Source organism: Sorex fumeus, unplaced genomic scaffold (assembly GCF_029834395.1).
Source record: "Sorex fumeus unplaced genomic scaffold, SorFum_2.1 ptg000122l, whole genome shotgun sequence".
Classification (NCBI taxonomy): domain Eukaryota; kingdom Metazoa; phylum Chordata; class Mammalia; order Eulipotyphla; family Soricidae; genus Sorex; species Sorex fumeus.
In genome coordinates, this window is record NW_026606179.1 from 1,396,715 (window position 1) to 1,420,201 (window position 23,487).

General features: G+C 53.7%; 1 protein-coding gene across 1 annotated transcript in view; it reads right to left on the minus strand.

The window, feature by feature from the left end:
- Positions 1-11,424: 11,424 nt before the first annotated feature.
- The window catches only part of TNFRSF13B (TNF receptor superfamily member 13B), a 151,105-nt gene continuing 139,042 nt past the window's right edge, over positions 11,425-23,487 (minus strand). Inside the window, exons 3-5 of the mRNA XM_056137153.1 lie at positions 20,824-21,066; positions 12,035-12,220; positions 11,425-11,651 (exon numbers count right to left, since the gene is read on the minus strand). Coding sequence (XP_055993128.1) covers positions 11,425-11,651; positions 12,035-12,220; positions 20,824-21,066 — 656 coding nt within the window. The remainder of the gene's footprint in view (positions 11,652-12,034; positions 12,221-20,823; positions 21,067-23,487) is intronic.

Genomic DNA, 23,487 nt, shown 5'->3' on the forward strand with positions numbered 1-23,487 from the left:
GGGTTTCCCAGCTGTTTTGGGTCTTTGATGGCCTGACCATTTTGGAAATCATTCCCTCCAGAATCCGATACTACTGCTGGTGCTATTTTCGTGAGGAGGTGGGGGATCTGGGGCTCCCAGTCACAGTAAGTCTCACCAGGGCATCAGAGAGTTGTAGGATTCCTGCCAGTGGCCAAGTATGCCTGTTAAAGTCAGAAGCTGCAGGAATAGCCAGACTGGGTGAGAGAATGAGTTTTTAAAAGGTGCGTTATTTCTGGGATACACACTGCTTCACACTCTCCGTGTCTGCAGTGCCACTAGCCGTGTTCAGTTACTGGAGATAACATGCAGAAGGAGTGTTCCAAGGAAAGGGTAACAGGGAGGGAACCTGTAGGGATCTCTGCTCAGGCATATTACATTAATTGGCTAGAGGTTCTGTTTTTCTTTTTGTTTTGAATTTTGGACCACATCTGGCTGTGCTCAGGGATTACTCCTGGCTCTGCACTCAGGAATCATTTCTGGTGGGCTTGGGGACCATATAGGGTGCTGGAATCTAACCCTAGTGAGTTGTGTGCAAGGCAAGTGCCTCACCCACGGTACTCTTTTCTCCAGCCCCTATGTCTTGTTTCTTGACTGAAAAAACACAGAACTATTGTTACAGTCATTACAGCTAAAAGAACGTTCTCCCAAAATGGAAGTTCCAGCTCTAGTCTCTCTTTAAAAAATTTTTTTTTGGTTTTTGGGTACTACCCAGTGATGCAGGACTTACCCAGGGATCCTTCCTAGCAAGCTTGGGGACCCTGTGTTTCTGGGGGTTGAACCTGGATTGGCTATAGGCAAGGCAAGTTCCCGACCTACTGTGCTATTACTCCAGCACCTCTAGTCTTTTCTTACCAACAGCACTTAATAGGCCCGGGTCAACATAAATATTCCTAGGATAAACAATTATCTCACTTGGTAGGACCCCAATAACCCAATATCATCCCAAGTACAGGGCCTGGGGAGATTGCAAGCTTAGAACAACATCCCTCTCATGCCAAACCCTGAGTTCCATCTTGAGCAGAATGTGGCTTGGATCACTGCTGCGGCTTCCCTTAGCAAGTACCATGGGATGGTGAGTAGAAATGAGGCCAGGCTCAGAGTACAGGGAACTTGAGGATTGGCGGGGAAAGGAAGTCCCTACCACTATCACTGTCCTCCCATTGTTCATTGATTTGCTCGAGCGGGCCCAGTAATGTCTCCGTTGTGACACTAAGAACTGTAATAGTCACACAGCCTGTGAGAGCAGTGGATGTGGACCCACACCTTGAGTGCCCTGTGAGCCCTAAGGAAGGGGTGTTTGGCAGAACGGTGGAACTGTGGTGACAGTGCACAGAGGCCCGAGGCAGCCGGCTCCTGGGGAATCTGCAGGCAGAGCTCGGGGTGAGAGGGAGGACTTGCAGCTGCCAGAGCCCGCAGGTGGGTTGGCCAAGCCATTGCCTGACTTGGCCACATCAGGAATGACGGAGGAGCAGGTTTAGCCACCTGACCCTGCAGAATCCTTCCCTAGGGTTAGGGATCAAGCTCACAAGAGATGGAAACTTGAGAAGTAAAACCAGATGGAAGTGGCCGCAAATAGGTAGAATTTCCACCCAAGAGGGAGCAGTCTCCCCGGAGAGCTTTGCGGACATGACATCGGCCCTAGTGAGTCAAAGGCAGAAGGAAGGGCCAAGGGTCTAGCCAGGACTTGAATGTGGCAGGCGGCTTCCCTGAAAGACTCAGCAGCCGGGGAGCTCAGTGGGCTCAGTGCATGTTTGGCAAGCAGGTACATCGGGTTTGATGTTCAGTACGGTATGGTTCCTTGAGCACTTCTGGGAGTGATTCCAGACACAGAGCCAGAAGTAGCCCCTATACTGCCAGGTGTAACCCCAAACCAGATAGTACCCAAAAACCACCCTTCAGAAAAAAGGAAAAGACCAATGTAACTTAGCATGAGGGGGTTTTCTGGGAAGTGCTTTGAGAATCAACAGCTGGGAGAGGGCAGGAGGGGAGCAAGGGTGTGGGGGTGACGGGATGCATTACAGCCCACCCCTCGGAGCTGTGGGCTGGCTGACGCTGCAGTGTGTCACTGTCGTGGGGGCAGATTATCCCCAGCTGGGTGAGGGGGCACTGTTGACCAGAGCTATTCCTGGAGGCCTTACCTGCGCCTCCAGCAAGGAACCCTCCTGCCCATCCTCCTGAGGAGGGTCTGAGGATCTGAGGCCAGTCTTCACCCTGTGTCCACCACTGCGGTGAGTATGGGAACCCCCAGTTCTTGCCGTAGTGAAGGCTGTCAGCAGCAGACAAGCCCCAGAGGCCCAGTTCCATGGAGAGTGAATCGCTGGTTTGCTCTGGGCCCATCTTGGATGCGGGGGGTGGGCTATGCATCGCTTTTCCCTGGAGAAGTTGATCCCATGGAAGTCAGTTCCGCCCTTCAGTTCCAGTGTGGAGTCTGACGTGGGCTGATGGTCAGGGAGATTGCTTTTACTGCTGGCAGAGTTCCCACCTCCCAGGAAGGGAACAGCTTCCTGTCAGGAGACAGAGTACGCCCGCTCCTCTCTGGAAAGAAAGATGGCGGCCGCACGGGAGCCTTGTGGACAGCAGGTTTGAGCCGCGGCTGGGGGTGGCAGGGACCTCATGGGAAGGGGGGCGTAATGGGCCGTCCTTCACGCCCGACCGAGGTTGCCAGCTGCCCCCCACGAGCGGCTCTCCGGCACGGCCACGACTCCAGAGCACAGAAACCAATCTCTTAACTATCTAACTTTTAATAGAAATTCTTCCAGGGTTAATAAGTAAAGTAGCAGAAATCCAAAACTGCGCGGCCGCAATAGCGGCCGCACGACATCATTTTATTCTTAAACCAAGTTGTAGAAAGCAAATCATTTCACAACGCTGTTTCAGCATGTCTGATTGGGGGGGGGGAGGGTCGTAAACTCTAAACAATAATTGTGTATCTTCTATCTAAACAATGTATCTAGTCAAAGTAGATAGAGTATTAACTAGAACTCATCTGCCTCACAGGAATTGGGAGGGGTGGGAGGTGGGGTTCTATTGGGGGTCGCGGTTAAAAATAAGTATTGGTAAAGGGAAATGTGTTTGATATTTACATGACTGAGACCTAAACCCGAAAGCTCTGTAACTTTTCCCACAGTGATTCAATAAAGAAATAAATTTAAAAAAAGAAAAAAGGAGACAGAGTAAATGGTGGGGGCTCCAAAGGCCAAGAGCAGGACTCCTGGGCCGGTGAGACCCCTTCTCCTTCCCCTCATCCCCCACCCCCATTTGTAAGAGGGCAGAGAAGAGATCTGGAAAGTCCTTAACCCTGACATTTGATGAGACTTAGGTTGTTTTTTTTTTTTTTTGAGGGCTGAGGGGTTATACCTAGTGATGCTCAGGGGTTACTCCTGGCTCTGTGCTCAGAAATTACTCCTGGCAGTGCTCAAGGGACCATATAAAATGTCAGGGATGGAACCCAAGAGACAGCCGTGCGCAGGTAAACACCCTAACTGCTGTGCTATGGCTCCCGTTCCAGTGGTACCTTAGAGGTTGTTAAACTGGAGACTGTGCTCATTTTCTCTTGGTGGCACTCTTGGAAAGACAGCCATCAGTCTGCAGTGAGAGCAATGTCAAGTGGCCCTGGATTTGCCCGGACTCACCAGGAATTGACATAGAGACATGGGACTCAAAGTTGTACGGAGCAAACATTTATTGGAAGTAAAGATAAGAAAGACTCCTGGATGGGAGGGCCATCAGAGAAAAAGTGCTGAGAATGTTGGGGTTTAGAGGTTCTCTGCACCATATACCAGCTTGGACTCAAGCTGCTCTCTGTTCTCTGTGATACTAAGTTAGAGCACTAGGTGAGGTGTCCCCATGCCTGACCTTGGTTGCACTGTAGCTTATTGATGATGGTTAACAGCCCCTCGGAAGCTGCGGGCTCTCTCTGCTAGTGGTACCTTAGAGGTTGTTAAACTTTGTCTGCAAGCATTGTTTACATTTTGTGGCTAAGGAAGATTGTTGATTCTTTCCCTGCCTTCGCTGGGAAGAACTATGAACAGTATCAGTGGCTCGGAGGAGGGGTTTGCAGAGTACATTAGGTTGTGGAGGAAATTTGGTTTATTTTTGAACCACAGTCTGTGTTGCCCCAAAGCTTACTCCTGGCTCCAGTGCTCAGGAGTCAGGGGACCATATGTGGTGCCGGGGATCCAACCTGGGTTGGCCACATGCAAGGCAAATGCTTTACCTGCTGTCCTGTCCAGCCCTGTGATGGAGTTTTTAAGGGTGGTGAAGATGCAGTGTCCTCTGACAATCGAGAAGGGAGAACTGAACAGTCCTCCTTTGGTATCAGTCAGCTGCGGGTGGTTGAAGGCCAGGAGCCAGGACTGGGAGAAGAGATGTGGAATTTGTGTTTGTACCATGTTGAAACCTGACTTCAGAAATGACCCAGTGGGCTCCCGCATTCAATCTTGCAGCTCTCAGAGTAGAAGCCCGTGTTCTTCAGGAGACTGTTACAGACCTTCAGGAATCAGAGATCAGCATGCTGTTTCCACAGAGGGACTGTCCCCTGGGGGACATGCAGATGTCGGGGGAAAGTCCTTCACAGCACATGAACTGAGGAAGGCATGGACGGGGGCAGGAGGGCTCTCAGAGGATACCCACAGAGACCAGAGTAGAGTGAGAAACAGCATGTGCTCGGAGAGCTTGAGCGTTCTCTGGGAAAGAAACCTCATGCTTAAAGATGGTGATGTGCAAGCCAACAGGGGTGCCAGAGCGAGCTCTCCCCAGAGTACCACTGCAGCCCACCCTCACCAGCAGCTCTGTGTGGCTTTCCAGCCTGCAGAGTGTCCAGAGGCCGCTGACCCCGAGGCTACTGTGTATTGGCCACAGCTCTGATGTATCACATCCGGTTCTTGTCATTGCTCCTGCTATCCCAAATCTCCATTCTCACTCTGAAAATGCTGATGGCAACTGTCTAGTACAGTGGTTTAGAGACTGGGCACAAATCCTGGTTCCAGAGCCTCTGACCTCATCTATAAAACAGGGAGATGATGAGAACCCCCTCATAGGAGCACAGAATAGAAAAATCGAGTTGATACTCAACCAGTAAAGAAACTATGTTAGCATGTTTTCTAAACACCCAGAACTGACCCCCACCAAGCCCAGGACTCTAGGGCAGATCTGCATTTGTCTTCTGACTAGCAAGGGGAAAAAATGGCTCCAGCAAGCCAGAGACTGGGTTCTAGGGAGCCGACTGGTCTTTTCACTAATAAGTCAGTATGTGAGAATACGCAAAGGAAACAAGGAAGGAAAACAAGGTGTGTTGCTAAGCACGACTGAGACGATTCCCTGGTCGGCTGGGAGCTGAGTGAGTGAGGTGGAGAAGGCAGCACTGTGGTCCTGAGACTGGCCTTGGTGTGCTGGAGTGACGGTACAGTGGGTAGGGTGCTTTCCTTGCGCCTGACTGGGCATCCTAGATGGTCCCCCAGCCCTGCCAAGAGTGAGCCCTGAACACCATCAGGTGTGCCCCCTAAACAAACAACAAAAACACAACATCTGGCCATTGTTACAGCATGGAGCCCGCCTGCACATCCTGGGGCCTAAGTGGTGTCTGCCTCCCTGTGGTCCCCAAGTATCCTAATGCAATTGTCCTGAGACCCTGGCACCAGGCTGCTCACAGCTGCAGGGGGCGCCCCTGCTGTAGGAATCTGGAGCTGTGGCCACACAGCTGGAGGATGTCTAGCCCTTCCTGAACTCCTTTGTTCCAAAAATAACTTTTGAGCTGCTTCCAGGGCTGGAGCTCATGCAGTGAGACTGTAAGGAACCAAAGACAAGAAACTAAGAGAGAGGGAGAGGTCTGAGAGGGGCCTGTGAACTGAGGCTCCCAGGGCAGGAGGCAGGAGGCGCAGTGCTGGCCGCTGGGAGCTGCAGGACAGACCCACAGGCCTTTGGGCTGCGCGGGAAATGGGACAGTGTCTCTGGGGACAAGAGACAGTGGCGCGGGGGGGGGGGGGTGCTGGCTCCCTTGGTGGTCCTGAGCTGACACGGAGGAGTGGGGCCCACATGGGGCTCCTGTAGCTTCCCGCGGCACACATGGGACCTTGGAAGAGGCTGAGCTGCTACTCTGTGCGGAGAACTTAGGGCTTTGAGTGGCTAAGAGACATGGTCTGACTAATGTCTTATTTTCTTTGTTAGGTTTGGGGGCCACACCCAGAGGTGCTCAGGGGTAACTCCCAGCAAGCTCAGAGATTGGAAGAGAGGGTTTGCCCCTGAGTGTTCAGGCTTGGGCTGGACTCCAGGACTGCAGCAGGTGTGCTTAGCCCCGAGAACTCGCTCTCCTCTGTCCCTTGACTCATGTCTTTATTTTTATTTGTTTTATCAAATCACCATGAGATAAACAGTTGCAAAGTCATTCATGTCTAAGTTTTAGCCCTACAATGTTCCAACATCCATCCCTTCATCGGTGTACATTTCCCACCACCAGTGTCCCCAGTTTTACTCCTTACACCCCTGCACCACCAGTATGCCTCTATAGCAGACACTTTTCTTCTCTCTCTCTCTCTCTCTCTCTCTCTCTCTCTCTCTCTCTCTCTCTCTCTCTCTCTCTCTCTCTCCCCTTCTGGTCATTATGGTCCTCAGTACAGTCTCTGTGATGCTCGCCGACTGATGTCTTTCAAAGGACACTCTGGAGGCTGGAGAGATTGAACAGAGGGAAAGCCTTGCTCAGGTTTGATCCCCAGCACCCCACATGACTCCCCAGGCCTGCCAGAAGCAAGTCCTGCTCGCCACTGGATGTGGCCCAAATCAAACAAACAAAATCATTGTGACTTCTAGCTGCCAACTCAGAAAGCCTGAGAAGAATGCACCTTCCCTAAAATCAAAAGCTAAATAGTCGCCAAAGCCCTACTTTCTCCATGTAACCCATATATGGGCTGAAGTTGCAGGACAATCGGTTAGCCCGGCGTGGAGGAAGGTGGTTGCCTGACAGGGTGGAGAGGGGTGAGCCCTGGGCTGCAGCTGAGGGCAGGGAGGAAAGGGGTGAGCCCTGGCTTGGGGCCATAGCTGGTGTTTCTCACTATTGGGCTGTTGGTTCAAAGTGAGGGTCTGAGGATGGTGTGCTGCGTGGGCCCTTCAGTGCCAAGGATCACCCGTGTCACCTCAGTAGTGCTCAGGGGGCCCTCAGGGCTCCCCCTGCTGCTCCTCTAGGGACCAGCTGGTGACAGAAACCAAACTGGGGTGGCTGCTTCCAGGGCATGTGCCTGCAGCCCTGTGCTGGCTCTCATCTCACCTGCTTAGAGGGAGGTGTGTGTGGATCAACACAGACAGGAAGAGCTTCCTTGCCCGCTTGGAGGTTCTTCCCCGACTTCTGGGTCCCTAAGGAAGCAATCGGGACACATTGGGTGGTGGGAGAGAGTCTTCCTGTGTGCACCTACCCTCACCAGACTCCTGTTGCTGAACAAACCAGTGTCTCAGGAAAAGTGAGCCTCCCTCTATTGAGGGAAAGCCCGGAGGGAGGACAGGAAAGTGGACTGCAGGTAGGGGCAGGAAACTCTCCTGAGCTGGGCCATGAGGTTCTCCCAGTGACCAGGGGAGGTAAGGAACCCCTTAATGGGCTGCCCTCAGCAAAGGGTAAACATTTGGAGACAAGACACCCTCCCCACCCTGGTGGGCGATCCCTAAGCCATGGTGGTCTGCTAGGGGGAGAGCAAGTGAGGAGGGATCCCCAGTGAGGCAGAGACACAGCTGAGGGTAGAGCAGGAACACCAGCTCCCCTAAGAAAATGGGGGAGACTTGCAGGCAGTGGGCACTAAGGGAATCCAGCCAGGAGTGCAGCCTCACTCTTGCTTGAGCCCGGCAGGAGGAAGGGCAGCCAGTGCCCAGCACAAATGCTCCTAATCCCAGTCTCTGGACTGTTATCTGTCATTCATTAAAAATTCAAGGGGTTGTTATGTATGTCCCTTCACCTATTTTTAACACTCAGTTCTTGTCTAGGGATATACACATCAACCTTTCAGTATTTGTATTGCAAACCACAATGCCCAAAAGGGAGGGGGGGAAAGAGAGAGAGAGAGGTCTGTCTTAGAGGCAGGCTGGGGGTGAGGGTGATGGGAGGGAAATTGAGGACACTGTTAACTGAAATCTAATCATAAACAGCTTTGTAAGGGTATTTCTCACAGTGATTCAATAAAAAAATTTTTTTTAATTCAGAGGGGCCTGGTATAGTACAGGGGTTAAAGCGCTTGTTTACATGTGATCTGCACTCAATTCCCAGCACTCTGTACAGTCCCCTGAGCACAGCGAGGGGTCACTCCTGAGGAGAGCAGAAAAGCCCCTGAGCTACCAGCTGTGTCCCCATCTCCACCACCCTCCAAGCCCCTAATTCGAGCATGTGTCTAGCAGGAGTGGAACATTTCTGGTGAGTGTGATCTCCAGCACCACACGCCCTCAGAGCACTACCAGGCGTCTGCCCCGTGGCCCCAGGACTGCCTCTACTGGCCTCAGTGACTCCTGAACACAAGATCCAGGCTGGAACTGAGCTCTGCCTGGAGGGACCCCAGGCTCTTCCAGCACTACTGAATGTGGTCCCTGTAAAAAATAACTCTGACACACTAAAGAGCAAGTATAAACGATACCCTGTCAAGAGACAAAAACATCAGTAAAAGCAGACTCTGGGATGGCTCAGATGTTGAAATAATCAGGTGGGACATTTGAAATAACTAAATGTTGAGGACTCTTGTGGGAGATGTGATGCCCATGCCTGAGTAGGTAGGGGTTCAGCACTGAGCTGGAACTTGGGAACCAGGCGTAAATGCTACAAGGATACAAGTGTGGTGAAGGCGGCAAAGAAATGCCTTTGATAGGCCAATCAGTAGATTCAACATGGCTGTGGAATGAAGTATGAGCTCCAAGGTCAGTAGACATGATCAAAGCTGAGGGGGCCAGAGAGATAGTACAGTGGGCAGGGCACTTGCCTTGCATGCAGCTGACCAGAGTTAGGATTAAACCTTAAGCACCGTGGGGCATGGTCCAAAAGTCAAAAAAGGAAAAAGAATTGCTTATTTTTTCAGCCATTATAAAAGCATTTTATTTTTAAAGCAAAAATAGTCTATTACAATACAACCCTGAACTGAGCTAGGATTAAACCCTAAGCACCATGGAGGCATGGTCCAAAAGTCAAAAAAGGAAAAGGGATTGCTTATTTTTCAGCCATTATAAAAGCATTTTATTTTTATTTATTTTTAAAATTTTTTAAAGCATTTTATTTTTAAAACAAAAATAGTCACAGTACATTATGAGTCTGAAGAACATGTGGACCAAAATTGTACAACAGTGCAAAAGATTGGGTACAAGGGGATTGGAGCTTGTAGTTGTTACACAGTAATGTAAAGTGATGAATTATTATTTGGGGGTTGACTATTTAAGGATGCATATTGTAAAAAATCATTCAAACGTGTTAGAAGGGGCATGAATAAAAAGGCCAGTGTTCAGAGAAACTCACATACCGTGTGATTATATCCACTAATATTCTATTATTTTTGTTTTATTGTTTTGGGGCCACACCCAGCAGTGTTCTGGGTTTACTCCTGGCTCAGGGATCGCTCCTGGCAGGCTCAGTGGACCACAGGGATGCTGGGGATCAAACCCAGGTGAGCTGCAAAGCAAGGCAAGCTCCCGACCCGCTATATCTTCTGATATTCTTGAAAGCTGCCAAGAGAGTGGACCTCCAGTGTTCTCACCCAAAGAAGGAAATGCTAGGTAGGGTCTGGGAGAGCAGTTGGTGGCATACATGCTTAGTGGTGTCGTGCCCTGTGCCTGATCCTTGGTACCTCATGGCCCCCAAGCACCTACCCTGGACCTCTGGGCTGAGCGTTAAAGGGAACGCCTCAGCCCATGATGTGTTCACTGATGGAGTTAGTGACACCCAGACTGACAGGATTTTCCTGTTGGACTCTAGGAAGAAGCTGCTTGGCTGGCATGGCAGTTAACCACCCCGAAGCCGAGCTGTCTCTTGTGCCACATGGGTTAACCGTGCAGAGAGCCAGACACCATCCCAGACACTTGTTCTTTCGATGCCAACTTGCCTGCAGGCAGAGATAAAGTGGAAGTGGTCCGAGGGAAGGCTGTGGAGTGACTGACAGGGTGCCTTGGAATTCACCGGTCCAAGTCCCGCCACCTGGGACCTCAACGTGGGCCCTTCTTTAGAAATGAACTCCTTACAGACGTGATCAAGTTAAAGTAAGGTCACTCGGGTGGGCTCTCATCCAGTGACCAGTGCCCTCATAAAAAGGGCTACTCTGGACACAGACACAGGCCGGGGAGAGAGGGGTGGGCCTCTGTGGGAGCCAACTCTGAGCTGGACCAAGAAACAGTGTCCCACGCTGTGGCCTGGCTGCGTGGGCTCGCTCGTCACAGTAAGTGTCTGTGACCAGCAGTGTAAGGAGGCGAGAACCAGGCTTCCTACCCCTCGGAGGCACTCAGGGGCCGCTCAGTTGGGGTGTCACAGGCTTAGTGTAGATCACCCTGGTTCTGCATTTGCAGGCTTAAACCCCACCAAGTAGGTTGAATGAGAAGGAAGAAGCAATTACATAAATACAGGCTGGAATGGTAATAGAGTGGGGAAGGCGTTTGCTTTGCACATGGCCCACCCAGGTTTGATCCCCAGTACCCAATATGGTCCCCGAGGCCTGCCACGAGTGATCCCTGAGCGCAGATCCAGGAGTCAGCCCTGAGCACCACTGGGTATGCCCCCTCTCCCCGTCCGAAATTACATAAGTATAAAACATGGACAACATCGAAAATGTGTGGATGCTCAGATGTTAGTATTGTCAGAGTTCGCAAAATGTTAGTAGGAGCTGCAAGTAGATGTAGAAGAAAAGGTAAGTTAATGTTTCGTTGTTGCTGTTTTATAAAAAGGCCAATAATAGGACTGGTTAGTGGCTAGATGTAGGAGCAGTTCTGTTGCCATGGTGAATATTCAGAGCTGCCCCTGACACAGCACACGCAGGCCTGTCCACACCTGTGCACACGCACACAGGTGCGTGCTTGTACACCCACGCATGCCCCTCCCCACATGCACACACCAGGACACGTGTGCACGCACACACTGCTACCCCAGCCTGATTGTGGTGCTGGCGAGCGTCTTCCCGGCACGCTCCGCATCTCCCAGCGGTCCCAGCCGGGTCCTCCTGAGGCTGGGAACCTCCAGCCACGCTAAGCAGGCAGGCGCGAGGGAACCTCCCGCAGGATCCCTAAACAGGCAGGACACGGTGACAGACGCAGGTGCGCACAGAGCTTTATTTCTGCAGGATTCCTGAGGGCTGGCTCCCGCAGGCCGGGTGTGTGAGCGGTGGCGACCTCGAGCCCTCCCAGGGTGCCGAGCCGGGGCGGGATGGGATGGAGACAGTGCCGTCCATCCGGGGGTCCCCGCCTCCGTCACGCGGCGGAGCCCCAGTCCTGCGGGGCCGCAAGTCCCGGCCCGAGGCTGCCGTCCCCCGCGCGCGTGCAGGGCGCCTGCGGAGCGGCCGGGGCGCGCACCGGAGTTGGGGTGGGAGGCGGCCCGGTGCTCTCCTGGGTGGGCGCCCTGCGTTCCGGGAAGCAGAAGCTGCACGTCTCCACCGGCTCCAGCGGCCCCGCGGCGCTCCCGGCTTCCATCCAGTGATCTGCTCGAGGGGAACCGCGTTGGCCTCGGCCGGACCTGCCCGCCTCTCTCGGGGGACAGCGGCAAGGAAACGGCGGCGACCGCAGCGGGTAAACCGGCGTTGCTCCGCCAACCCCAACTCCCCGACTAGGCTCCCACACCCTCCAGCTCCCGAGTTGGGGCGCCTGGGCAGGAGCGGGCTGGGGGGGGGGGTTCTGCGGTCACCCCAACCCTCCAGGTGATCCCCGTCCAACTGGGTGGTCGGTCACTCACCCCCACCCCCAGGCTGTCCGCCCCCAATCATCCCGGCCTTGCTGTCCACTCGGACTTCAGTAAGGCAGGGCGGGACCGCAGGGCCCGGCTTGTCTCAAGAGCAGGAGGACAAGAACCACCGTGGAGGCTCACCCTTGGTGGACGTGGCCCCCGGCCGGCAGGGCCCCGGCGGGGGCGGGCCAGAGAACTGCGCGCTTCTCCGCTTGAGGAAACAGGCAACGGCCAGCAGGAAGCAGCAGAAGATGGCGCCCAGGCAGAGCCCCAGGGTGCTGTAGACCAGGGCCAGCTGCTCTGTGCTCAGCTTCAGTCCCGGGGGCACTGCAAGAGAGTGGGGTGGGGAGGGCTAAGGAGGGGCTCCTAACGCTGAAACCCCTCTAGAGCTGCAGCAACAAAGACCTGCCCTCCTACCCTGACTGGGAAGACAGACCACCCCCCACTGCCTCCACCCCCATCCACCACCCCCTGCTCTAGCAGCTTCTCCCAAGACCTCAGCACAGCCCACCTCCTGGTGGCCCTCTTGCTGTGTGTCCTGGGTGGGGCAGTTTCAGAGGGGGAAGGACAACATGGATCAGAGGCTAGGGAGGGTCTCTCTCAGCCTGGCCCGAAGCTTCCTCCCCTAGAGAGCGGGTAACGATCTTGAGGAGACTGCAACTGCTCAGGGCCTGCGGGATGGGGAGGGGGGTGTTGGGAAAGCGGGGGCTCCCACCCCCAGGCCTGTCTGTCACTCTGCCTCTCAGAGGAATCTCAGCCCAGAGTCAAATAAATGCCCCACTTGCCCAAGCCCCTCATTCTCCCGGTGTCTTGCGTTGGGTGGAAAGCCAGACCAGCACTTGGGATTTGAATGGCATCAGCAAGTGCACGGCAACTTAAGCCCTCCTGTGCCAGGCATGTCTGCCAAAGTAACAGTTTAGAAGACATCTGCAAGCCTGTGGGGTCAGGGTGCCCTCATCCCAAGGACATTCCAGCCACTGTGTGCCACCTCGCTCCCTTGGGGTTGCTGCAGCCGGATTTCTGCTCTGCGCACTGCAGGAAGGGCCCACTCCAGGACCCCCCACCCCAGCACTACTTCCTCCAGCCTCGCATGTTTGGAGGTTCATGTGTAGCCTGCTGCCTGTGGCCCTGGTACCCTCCCTCCCCCCCTCCCGCTGAAGGACACTCCCCACCAGCCACATCCCGGGATCCCCTCATCCAAGCAGGGCCTGGGCGGTTCCCCCTTCTGCTCTTAGCCTATTGCTGCTGTGGACGTGAGTGCAGGGGCTCCCTGTGGGCGCCAGTGTTTGGAGTTTGTGGGTGCAGGTTCCTAGGATTGTCCCCCCTCCCATGATGGTGCCTCTGTTTCACTCTGCTAGGAACTGCCGGGCTTTCTCCCATGGTGGCCGACCATGTCATTTCATTTTGCAGATGACAAAACTGAACCCCAGAGTCATCTGTTCATGGTGAAGACCCGCATGCCGATGGCTGCACTCTGGCCATGTCACCCTCCTTGGTGCGGGCTCTCCATCCTTGGTGTCAGGGGATTTATTAAGTGGGAGAGTTGCTAGGTGTCACTCTGACATTTTGCTGAAGAGATAGAAACTGGGTGGGTGGGGTTCACCGCCCTAGACCTGCAAACATCTTGCACCAGGATTCAGAAGCCAAGGAGGGAGAAAGTGACGACACCCCCTGGAGGATCCCCACATGCTGGGGCCCCACACTGGGAGACCGAGGCCCCCAAAGGGCCAGAGGAGCCACAGGGAGAGCCCAGGGCAGAGCAGGGGCCCTGCTCGTGACCACAAGTCCCACGAGCTGCTCTGACCTGCATCTGGAATAAACCGTTGCCCTGGCTGGACCAATAGTTGAGGCCATGGGCACTGGGAGATGGCTCACAGGACATGAAAGTATGTGGGAGCCCCTGATCTGATCCCTTGCACCCCCATGGTCTCCTGAGCACTGCTGGAAGTAGTCCCCCTGCACCACGGGACATGAGTCAAAAATCAAAAAAGTAGCGAGACAGCAGGCTTTATGAGAGGTGATAGGTCACCTGTGCTACTGCAAACTGCTGGCGTGTGAGGGGCTCCAGAGAATGCCCCCTGCCCCCCATCCTGTACCCGCATACTGGCCAAGCAGTAGACTACTGCGGTGCCAGTCCTGGCCTGTTCCCCCAGTAGGTGCTTTCTGGGTTGCCCTGAGCTGCCACAGAGAAAGTGAACTGTCTTGTGGCCCTGGACTGTCCAGTCTCACTCCGAGGGATGCACTTAAGCATCTGCAGAAGAAAGCAGAGAGAGAGAGAGAGAGAGAGAGAGAGAGAGAGAGAGAGAGAGAGAGAGAGAGAGCGAGCTCCCAGGGTGCATCCCGCACCATCGACCTCTGCTGCCTGGAGCTTTGCTGCCGCCGGCCTCAGCCACCCCAGAACCTGGGTAGATCATCAGATGGGTGGAGGGCCACAAAGGATAAATTAAGTGGGTTGGGGGTGCCTCGGTGGACATCTAGGACAGACTCTGCTCCCTGCATGGAAAGAACTTGTACCACTCTTCCTCAGCCCCCTCTGCCCAGCCCAGCCCACCCACAGCAAGTTTCCTGAAGGAAAGTACCAGGACTCCAACCTCCCGACTTGCTCCCAAGCCTGCCTAACCCAAAGGCCTAGCCCAGGACCAGCAGTGGCAGGTAAATAAGAAAGAACTAAGCCAAAGGGGCCCCTCGGAGGATCGTTCAGATTCACATGTTCACACTTAAAGTGGACTTTCCCCATGGCCATGGACCCTCCCATCTCAACACCCTGGACATGGCTGTCTGCTTCATCCTGAGGGCTGACCCGCCAGGGACAGGTTAGTAGGAATCTGCAATAAGACGGGTGATGAGAAGCAGCAGCTCCAAGTCCTTTTTCTTGACAAGACTTGGGCCCCACGCTAAGTAGCTTGGAAAAGATGCTATATTATCAGCTTCCCAGAGCAATACCTTCTGTTGACAGAAGATTTGAAGGTCAACTCCTGGTGGCTACCTGGCTCTGCAGAAGCTCTGAGTCCCTTGGGTAGTGCTCATGCCCTTTTTTTTTCCTGGGGGAGGGGGACGGCACAGGGAGTGTCCCTGGAAGTGCTCAGGGCTTACTCCTGGCTCTGTGCTCAGGGACCATTCCTGGTAGTGCTCAGGGGACCAGATGGGGTCATACCCAAGTCGGATGGAACCCGAGTCAGCTGTGTACAAGGCAAATGCCCTACCCTGCTGTACTCCTGTTCTGGCTCATATTCTTTAAAACTTTTCAATGTCACCTTCTGTTCTTTGCTGTGAGTGTGGACAGAGAACCTGGCCCCCTGGTCAGACTGGCTTTCCCTGCCAACAGCATCCCCTGGCCTCAGCACGTGATTCCCTGAGCATCTAGCTCATGCAGTGCAAGGTCATCTAGGTCAACTCAGGCAGAAAGGTCATCCAATGACAGCTTTCACGGGCTGGCAGGACACCGTGTCCCTGCCACGTGGCGGCTCGGTCAGGTGCTCCAGGGCCATCTCAGCCCTCACATCCCTGATATGGTGGTGGGCTAGATAGGATCAAGGGGAATACCCCTGTTGCTTGCCTCTTCCTGCTCTGTGGCCCCCCTTTCTTCCTTTTCATTCTGGGGGTCTTGCAAGTGATGCTCACGAGAATCGGGTTCCCTGTGATTCTTGGCCAAGCTGGCCAGCAGGTGAGGGCATGAGGATGTGATGCTGGGCATCACCACAGACCCTGGGCTGTGCTCAGAGACTGATGCCAGCTACAGAACCAGGTATGGAACCAGGCTCAGCTGCACGCAGGACGCATACCTTCAGTACTGGTCTGTCTCTCTGGCCTGGCTCCCTCTTTCACCCATATATTTCCTGACACCAAAAAGAAACAAGGAGAGGGAAACAGGGGTGGGTAAGAGCATATGTGGGCTGGAGCAAGAATACAGTGGGTAGGGCGCTTGCCTTGCACATGGCCGGCCTGTGTTTGATCCCCAGCACCACATAGGGTCCCCTGAGCACTGCCAGGAGTAATTCGTGAGCATAGCTGGGTGGGAACCAAAGACAAAAACAAACCAAAAAAGGGAACAAAGACCATATGTGGAAAGACAAAACAATGACAATAGTTTTCTCCATAAATAAAGATAGAGAGAACCTAGCTTGGAATGGGACAAGAATCCCCAGTGCCTGTCCCACCATTTTTTTTTTTGTTTAATTACCATGATGGTTTTATTTTAAAAAATGATCTGGGTATGGGCTGGAGCGATAGCACAGCGGTAGGGCATTTGCCTTGCACGCAGCCAACATGGCCGACCCGAGTTCGATTCCCCCGCCCCTCTCGGTGAGCCCGGCCAGCTACCGAGAGTATCTCGCCCGCACGGCAGAGCCTGGCAAACTCCCCGTGACGTATTCGGTATGCCAAACACAGTAACAACAAAGTCTCCAGTGGAGACGTTACTGGGCCCGCTCGAGCAACTCGATGAACAACGGGAGGACAGTGACAGTGACAGTGATCTGGGTATAACAGTTCCTAGTAGAAAAGCCGCTCAGAGCCACTCTGGTGGTGCACCCCTCTCAGAGCCTTGAAGGGGAGGATGCGGCACTCAGGTCGCTAGTGTGACTGTCTCTGTGATGGTGGTGGGAAGCCGCTGGCTCTCTGGGACCTGACCCACCAGACTGGAGTCCTCTCTCATTTAATTGCTACCCTCTCACCCCATGGGAGCACAGGGGAACAAATTTCAGATTGTCTGGGAATGAAAATCTTCCCTCGAGAATGGCTTGGAGTGCAACTGTAGTGCAGCACCGCCAGGGGGCAGCACCCTCCAAGTGGTTTCTAGACCCACAGGGCAGTTTGCATTTCCAAACCGGTGATTGTTTTTGGTTAATAAGAGTCTTCACATCCAAGAATAGCCGAGATAAATACCAGGAGGTTTACTCCATGGCTTGGAGGCCAGCCACACACTCTAGGGGTAAAGGCAGCTCAGATAGAGAAGGGAGCACCAAATAAAGGGTGGGAGATGGATGCTGAAAGTATGGGAGGATGGGAGATGCATGCTGAAAGTAGACTATAGACCAAACATAATTGCCACCCAATGCCTCTTTTGCGGACCACAGCACCCTAAAGGAGAGAGAGAACAGGAGGGAGTGCCCTGCCACGGAGGCAGGGTGGGATGGGGGGATGGGGGATGGAGGGATACTGGGATTAGTGGTGGTGGAGAATGGGCACTGGTGGAGGGATGGGCACTCGATCATTGTGTAACTGAAACCCAAGCACAAAAATTTGTAAGTCTGCAACTGTACCTCAAGGTGTTTCACTAATAAAAATGAAAAAAAAAAGTGAGCTCTCACATAAATGTAGAATTTCCCTGGCCTGCTGCTTCCCCAACTCAGACTCAGGCTGGCTGTTTGGATGCTTTGTAGCATTGCTTTGTAGTAATGCTTTGCTCTGGGGGGGAGGGGAGGGTCTTTGTGGCCCTGGCAAGCCTGAGCCAGAAATCCAGGCCAGTCCTGGACTGCTGGGCCGGTTTCAGCCAGAGCAGAAAGGCTGATTTTAATCCCGGGTCCTGCAGCCACAGCTCACTGCATTGAATGTGACTTCTGGACATTTCACTCTTCATTAATTCATTTCCTCATCTGTAAACAGAACATGACATTCCTGTCTTTCAGCATTGTCATTCCTGAGGTAAATATGTACCGGGTGGCAGGCCTGAGTGGAAAGTTTGAGGATCGCCCAGCATCCTTGAGCTCTCTATTTCTTCCCACCGGAGATCGAACCCAGGGCCACCCGCAGGGAAGGCCTGAGCTTTCCCACGAAGTCACATCTGTGACGGGGCTTCCCGTTCCCCCCTCACAGAAGACTGCACAGCAGCCAGCCCCCATCTTGTCCCAAGCCCACGAGCTGACTCGGGCTCATTGCTCCCTCTGAGCGCAGTGCCCGCCCTCGGGGGTTCCCTCCACGGGAATGGGTCTCCTCTCCAAGCCTCGTCCCCACCAGCCTGGCCCCAGAGGCCCGTTCCCTTTCACGACGTGGGTGTGCTACTTGCCTTGCGCTTCCTGCACTGCTGGACCCTTCACTCCTGGAATGAGACTCTCCTCTGGCCACTGCCTCCCTCCTCAGTGACCTTTTATGGACTTTGCAGGGTTCATGAAGCTAGGGGTCTAGAGCTGAGCTGATCCTCGCTTTGGTTGGGTTTGGGGGCCATTTTACTTTTATTTTGGGGCCACACCCGGCTGTGCTCAGGGCTTACTTCTGGGTCAGTGCTCAGGAATTATTCCTGGTGGTGCTCGAAGTACCAGATGGGATGCTGGGGTTCAAACCAGGGTTGACTCAAGCAAGCCAAGCACCCTACCCACTGTGCTATCTCTCCAGCCCCATGACCTGATCCTGGATGGGGGTCAATTCCATGATGAGTGTCCTTGCAAAAGAAGAGAGCTAGAAGACAGGCTCGGACACTCAGGGGGAGCCAAGGAAGATCCAACCTAGACTGCTGGGTGTGGCGCAGCCCAAGGAGTGTGACCCCTGAGCTGGAGGAATTGAGAAAGGATATTCTTTGGAGCTTTTACTTTTCATTTTAATTTTTTATTTTTTTGGAGGGGGTCACACTCAGTTGTGCTCAGGCTTACTCAGGAATCACTCCTGGTATGGCTGGGGAACCATATGGGATCCTGGGGATCAAATCCTGGTAGACTGGGTGCAAGGCAAGAGCCGCACCCGTTGTGCTATCTGGTCCCAACACATGCATGTGAAGTGTTGTTCTGTTTTGTTTTTGGGTCACACATAGCAATGCTCAGGGGTTACCCCTGACTCTGCACTCTGCATTGATTGGGGGTTGTGGATCCCTGTGTTGGCTGTGTACAAGGCAAGCTCCCTACCCACTGTGCTCGCTCTCTGGCCAAGGTAAAGGTAAAGGTAAAGGCCCTCCCGTTGATCGTCGATTTGCTCGAGCGGGCCCAGTAACGTCTCCATTGGAGACTTTGTTGTTACTGTGTCTGGCATGTCGAATACCCTCGGTAGCTTGCCGGGCTCTCCGAGAGGGGCGGAGGAATCGAACTCGGGTTGGCCATGTTGGCCGCTTGTAAGGCGAACGCCCTACCCGCTGTGCTATCGCTCCAGCCAAATGTTGTGAATTAAAATTTCACTCATCTTCCGATCTCCCTGTGCAGTTCCCACAGTATTGCAGCATCCAGTGTTTCTCTGTGATCCTATGTGTTCTGTTGGATGCCCTTGACGGCTTTATTCCAAGGTGAGGTTCGGGGACTCCCCCAAGCTGAGCATGGGGCTGAGAGCTGCTGCTGTGCTGAGGGGACCTTTCTGTCCCTATAATCCAGCACCAAGGAGCTGCCCGCCCGCATGTCCTTGTATTTCTTGTCTTTGCCAGCGGAGGCCTCTGTCTTTGCCAGGAAGAGGCCCTCCCAGGCCCTCAGTGGCTCCCTTGTGGTCACCATGCCCAGGCCCCCAGTCTTGTGCCGGGGCTGCCTGTGGGCGGCCTGGACACCTCACCTCTTCCTGAGTCCACAGCGTCTGATCCCCCTGGCTGCCGTGCCCCCCCCCCCCCCCCCCGTAGCCCTCCGGTTTTCATCTCTCCCCCCGCCCTCCTTCCCCTCCCCCACCCCTCAGGACGAGGCACTTGGAGTCCCGCCTAGTGTCCCGCCCAGTGTGCTGGATGAGGCCGGGCTCCAGATTTGGGGATTTGCTTTGCTCCGATTTGGGCCCCTCTAGCCCATGCGCGGGGGCTCCAGGCAGTCTGAGGACAGATCCTGGGGTTTCCGCGTGTGGAGCACCTGCTTTACTCTGATGCCTGAGGTCCTGCCCTTGGCCCACAGCTGGGAGAGCTGACAGGAAAGCCTGGTGCTCCCTGTAGTGGTGCCACGGGAGACCCAGACCCCACAAACTCCTCACCTGGGGGATGCTCACCCCCAGCCCCAGCCACAGCAGACCTGGCTCCTTGCTGCTCCCAGACTGGCCGCTGTCTGCTCTTCCCAGAAAGCCCCCCAGAGCCCCTCTCTGCGAATGCTGACAAACTCTGGGGGACAGCCTAGCTTCTCTGCACCCCTGCCTCAGGCTGGGATTCAGTCCCAGTCTTGCTCAGAGCTCCTGCCAGCTTCCCTGCACCCCTGCCACTCCTCCCCCCAGCACCAGCCGGAGTTGTACCCTCATCCCCTCACCCTGACCCTGAGGTGTGTTCCCTTGCCCCTCTTCACCCTGCCACAAGCATGGAAGAACTCTGTCTCAAGAACAAGACTCGGAAAGCAAGGAACTTTAAAAAGGCTGCAAAGCAGTGTAGGGTGGGACCAGGGGCCTGACCTGAGCCTTCACCACCCTTTTCCCCCCTCCTTAGGATGTCCGCCCCATCCTTGCCCACATGACCCAGCAGACAGGATGAATGGAGTATGTGTGAGCAGCCCCGTTAGACCATGACTGGTGCTCAAGGACAGGCCTGTCCCGTGCACATTATTTTATCTTTGCAAAGCAGGAAGCCGCCAGCAGCAGAGAGCGTCAGAACTGCTCTCTGTGGACGGGCCCATGGCAGTGCTTGTGTCTGCTCAGGCATTGGTGAATTCTTTTTCTGGATCCTTCCTTCCTACTGCACGCCACTAAACAGAGGCTCAGTCCATGAGCACTGTACTCATCCCTAGAGCTGAGTGTCCCGTAGCTCACTTTTTTTTCTTTAGCTTCTTTTTTGGGTCACATCCAGCAATGCTCAGAGGTTACACTGGCTCTGCACTCAGGAATTACTCCTGACGGTGCTTGGGGGACCATATGGGGTGCCAGGGATCGAACCCTGGTCAGCTGTGTGCAAGGCAAATGCACTATCCACTGTACTATCGTTCTAGCCCCCTGTGATCACTTTTAGGGGATCTTCCTTGTCTCACACAGAATCAAGGTCTTGTTGGCACTGTTAGCTGTGCATGCCCTCTGGGTCTCAGGATGGGCTCTCGGTGGTCAGCCTGATTTACAGGCAAGCTTACCTGGACCCGCCTCTGCACCTCTGTGCTGTGGTCCCTGATTCCGTCCAAGGTTGCTAGACCTGATTCCGGTCTCTTCAGTTCGCTGTCTCCTGACCTCAGTTGGGAACTTTGCGGTGCTCCTGAACTTGTCACAGAAGAAGGTGCATTGCATGGGGTGGCGGCCACAGATAGAGGCACAGCTGATGCAGTCTTTCAGCAGCTGGTCGTAGTACCAGCCCTGCTCCTTGTGACAGTTGAAGGACTCTGGGAAACAGAAATGAGGGATGCCCTAGGGTGACAGACAGCAGCAGATTGTCTAGCCTTGGAGGACAGTAGAGTTTAAAAAGAAATCCATGGGGGCTGGAGCAATAGTACAGTGGGTAGGACATTTGCCTTGCATGCGGCTGACCTGGGTTCAATTCCCAGCGTCCCATATGGTCCCCTGAGCACCACCAGGAGTAATTCCTGAATGCAGAGCCAGGAGCAACCTCTGTGCATCACCAGGTGTGACCCAAAAAGCAAAAAAAATAAATAAATAAATAAAAGAAATCCGCTGGGGTGGTCCAGGAATCCCTGGCACCAGAGAGCAGCACTGCATCCTCGGGCCCTGTACTGCATCCTCGAGTCCTCACTGCATCCTTGGATCCTCACTGCATCCTTGGGTCCTCACTCCATCCTTGGGCCCTGTACTGCATCCTCAGGCCCTATACTGCATCCTCGGGTCCTCACTGCATCCTTGGGTCCTGTACTGCATCCTCAAGACCTGTACTACCTCCTCAGGCCCTGCACTGCCTCCTCGGGTCCTCACTGCCTCCTCGGGTCCTCACTGCATACTTGGGCCCTCACTGCATCCTCGGACCCTGTACTGTATCCTAGGGCCCTCACTGTATCCTTGGGCCCTGTAATTGCATCCTTGGGTCCTCACTGCATCATCGGGCCCTGTACTGCATCCTCAGGTCCTCACTGCATCATCAGGTCCTCATTGCATCCTCGGGCCCTCACTGCATCCTCAGGTCCTCACTGCATCCTTGGGTACTGCACTGCAACCTTGGGTCCTGCACTGCATCTTTGGGCCCTGCACTGCATCTTTGGGCCCTGTACTGCATTTTTGGGTCCTCACTGCCTCTTAAGGCCCTCACTGCATCATCGGTTCCTCACTGCATCCTTGGATCATCACTGCATCCTCGAGTCCTCACTGCACCCTTGGGTCCCGCACTTCAACCTCGGGTCCCACACTGCATCCTTGGGCCCTGCACTGCATCATCGGGTTCTCACTGCATCCTCACACCCACTGGTCTGGTGGGCTGAGCATTGCTACTGCTTGGGAGACACCACAACCAATAATAAAATAAGGAAACATTTAAAAATATAGTCTAATTTTGCAAAAGCAATTCCAAGGGCTCAGGAGGCATGCCCCTCCTGCCTGAGCTTGAATCCTGCATTGTATGTGTCCACAGGCCCACTGGGTATAGCCCTGAAAGCACTTCTGGGTCTACACAATGCCACATTGCCAAGCCCAAGCCTTGAACCCTTGGCTGATTGGTCACACGTTTCCAGAGCCAGTATCCCCTGAGAAGTGCTTTGAAGGTACCCCTTATAAAGCAATTCCAGAGTAATCCAAATTTCCAATATGGGAATCAAGGTTGTACATTATCCTCTAAGGACTGTTATATTAGCATCTCATGCATTTAATAAGTAACTGTTGGATGATGAGCCACATCTGGTGGTGCTTGTGGAATGACTCCTCATCTTGGTGCTTGGAAATCACTCCTGATGGTGCTCAAAGGACCACTAGGAGCTGGGGCTCAAACCCAGGTCTCCCACATGCAAAATATGGACTCCAACCCTTTGGGCCATCTCCCTTGCCCTATATATATTTTGGTATGTAGCATTTTCTAGAAATATTGTTTAAAATGCTTTTACTTTTCATTCTTATTTCATTCTTTTAGGCCTATAGGTAATTGACAAGTGTATTTCTTGGTTTCTAAACTTATCATGGATTTTTTAAAGTTATCCTTTAACATTGATATCCAGTTTATTACATTGTCATGCCAAACTCTTTAAATTTCAAATCCAATAAAGGAGAAGCATTTATTAAACTAAGAATGGGTTGGTACCAGAGAGATAGAACAGCAGGCAAGGCCTTTACTTGCCTTACACAAAGCTGACCGGGGTTCACTTCCTCACACCTTATGGACCCCCAAGCTCCACTAGGAGTGATCTCTGAGTGATCTCTTACTCTTAAACCAGGAGTAAGCCCTGAGTACTGTGAGGTGTGGCCCCCAAACAAACAAAAAATAGTAAGGGTGGGATGAGTCACACAGTGACTCTAAGCACCTCCTCAGGCATGAAGCTCTTGCTCCTTATGTAACTGTGCAAGGGGAGCTCACAGCCTGCAGATACGGTGCAGATGCAGAGACCTCAGTGTACCAGGGAGAACAGAAACAGCGAGTGGGAAGAGCTCAGCAGTTAGGGCAATGCCTGGCATATGGTTGACCTGGGTATGACTCCTGGCAGCACATGATCCCCCAAGCACTTCTGGGGTAGCCCAGGGCATCTTTGGCACTACAGGACCTGAGCAGGACTATTCTCAGGTCCTTGCACTGAGCCCACTGTGTATGTGAGTGTGGCAAGGGGGTGGGGGTGGGGGGCAGATCCCAGACCTCCTGAGTACTACTCTGAAGC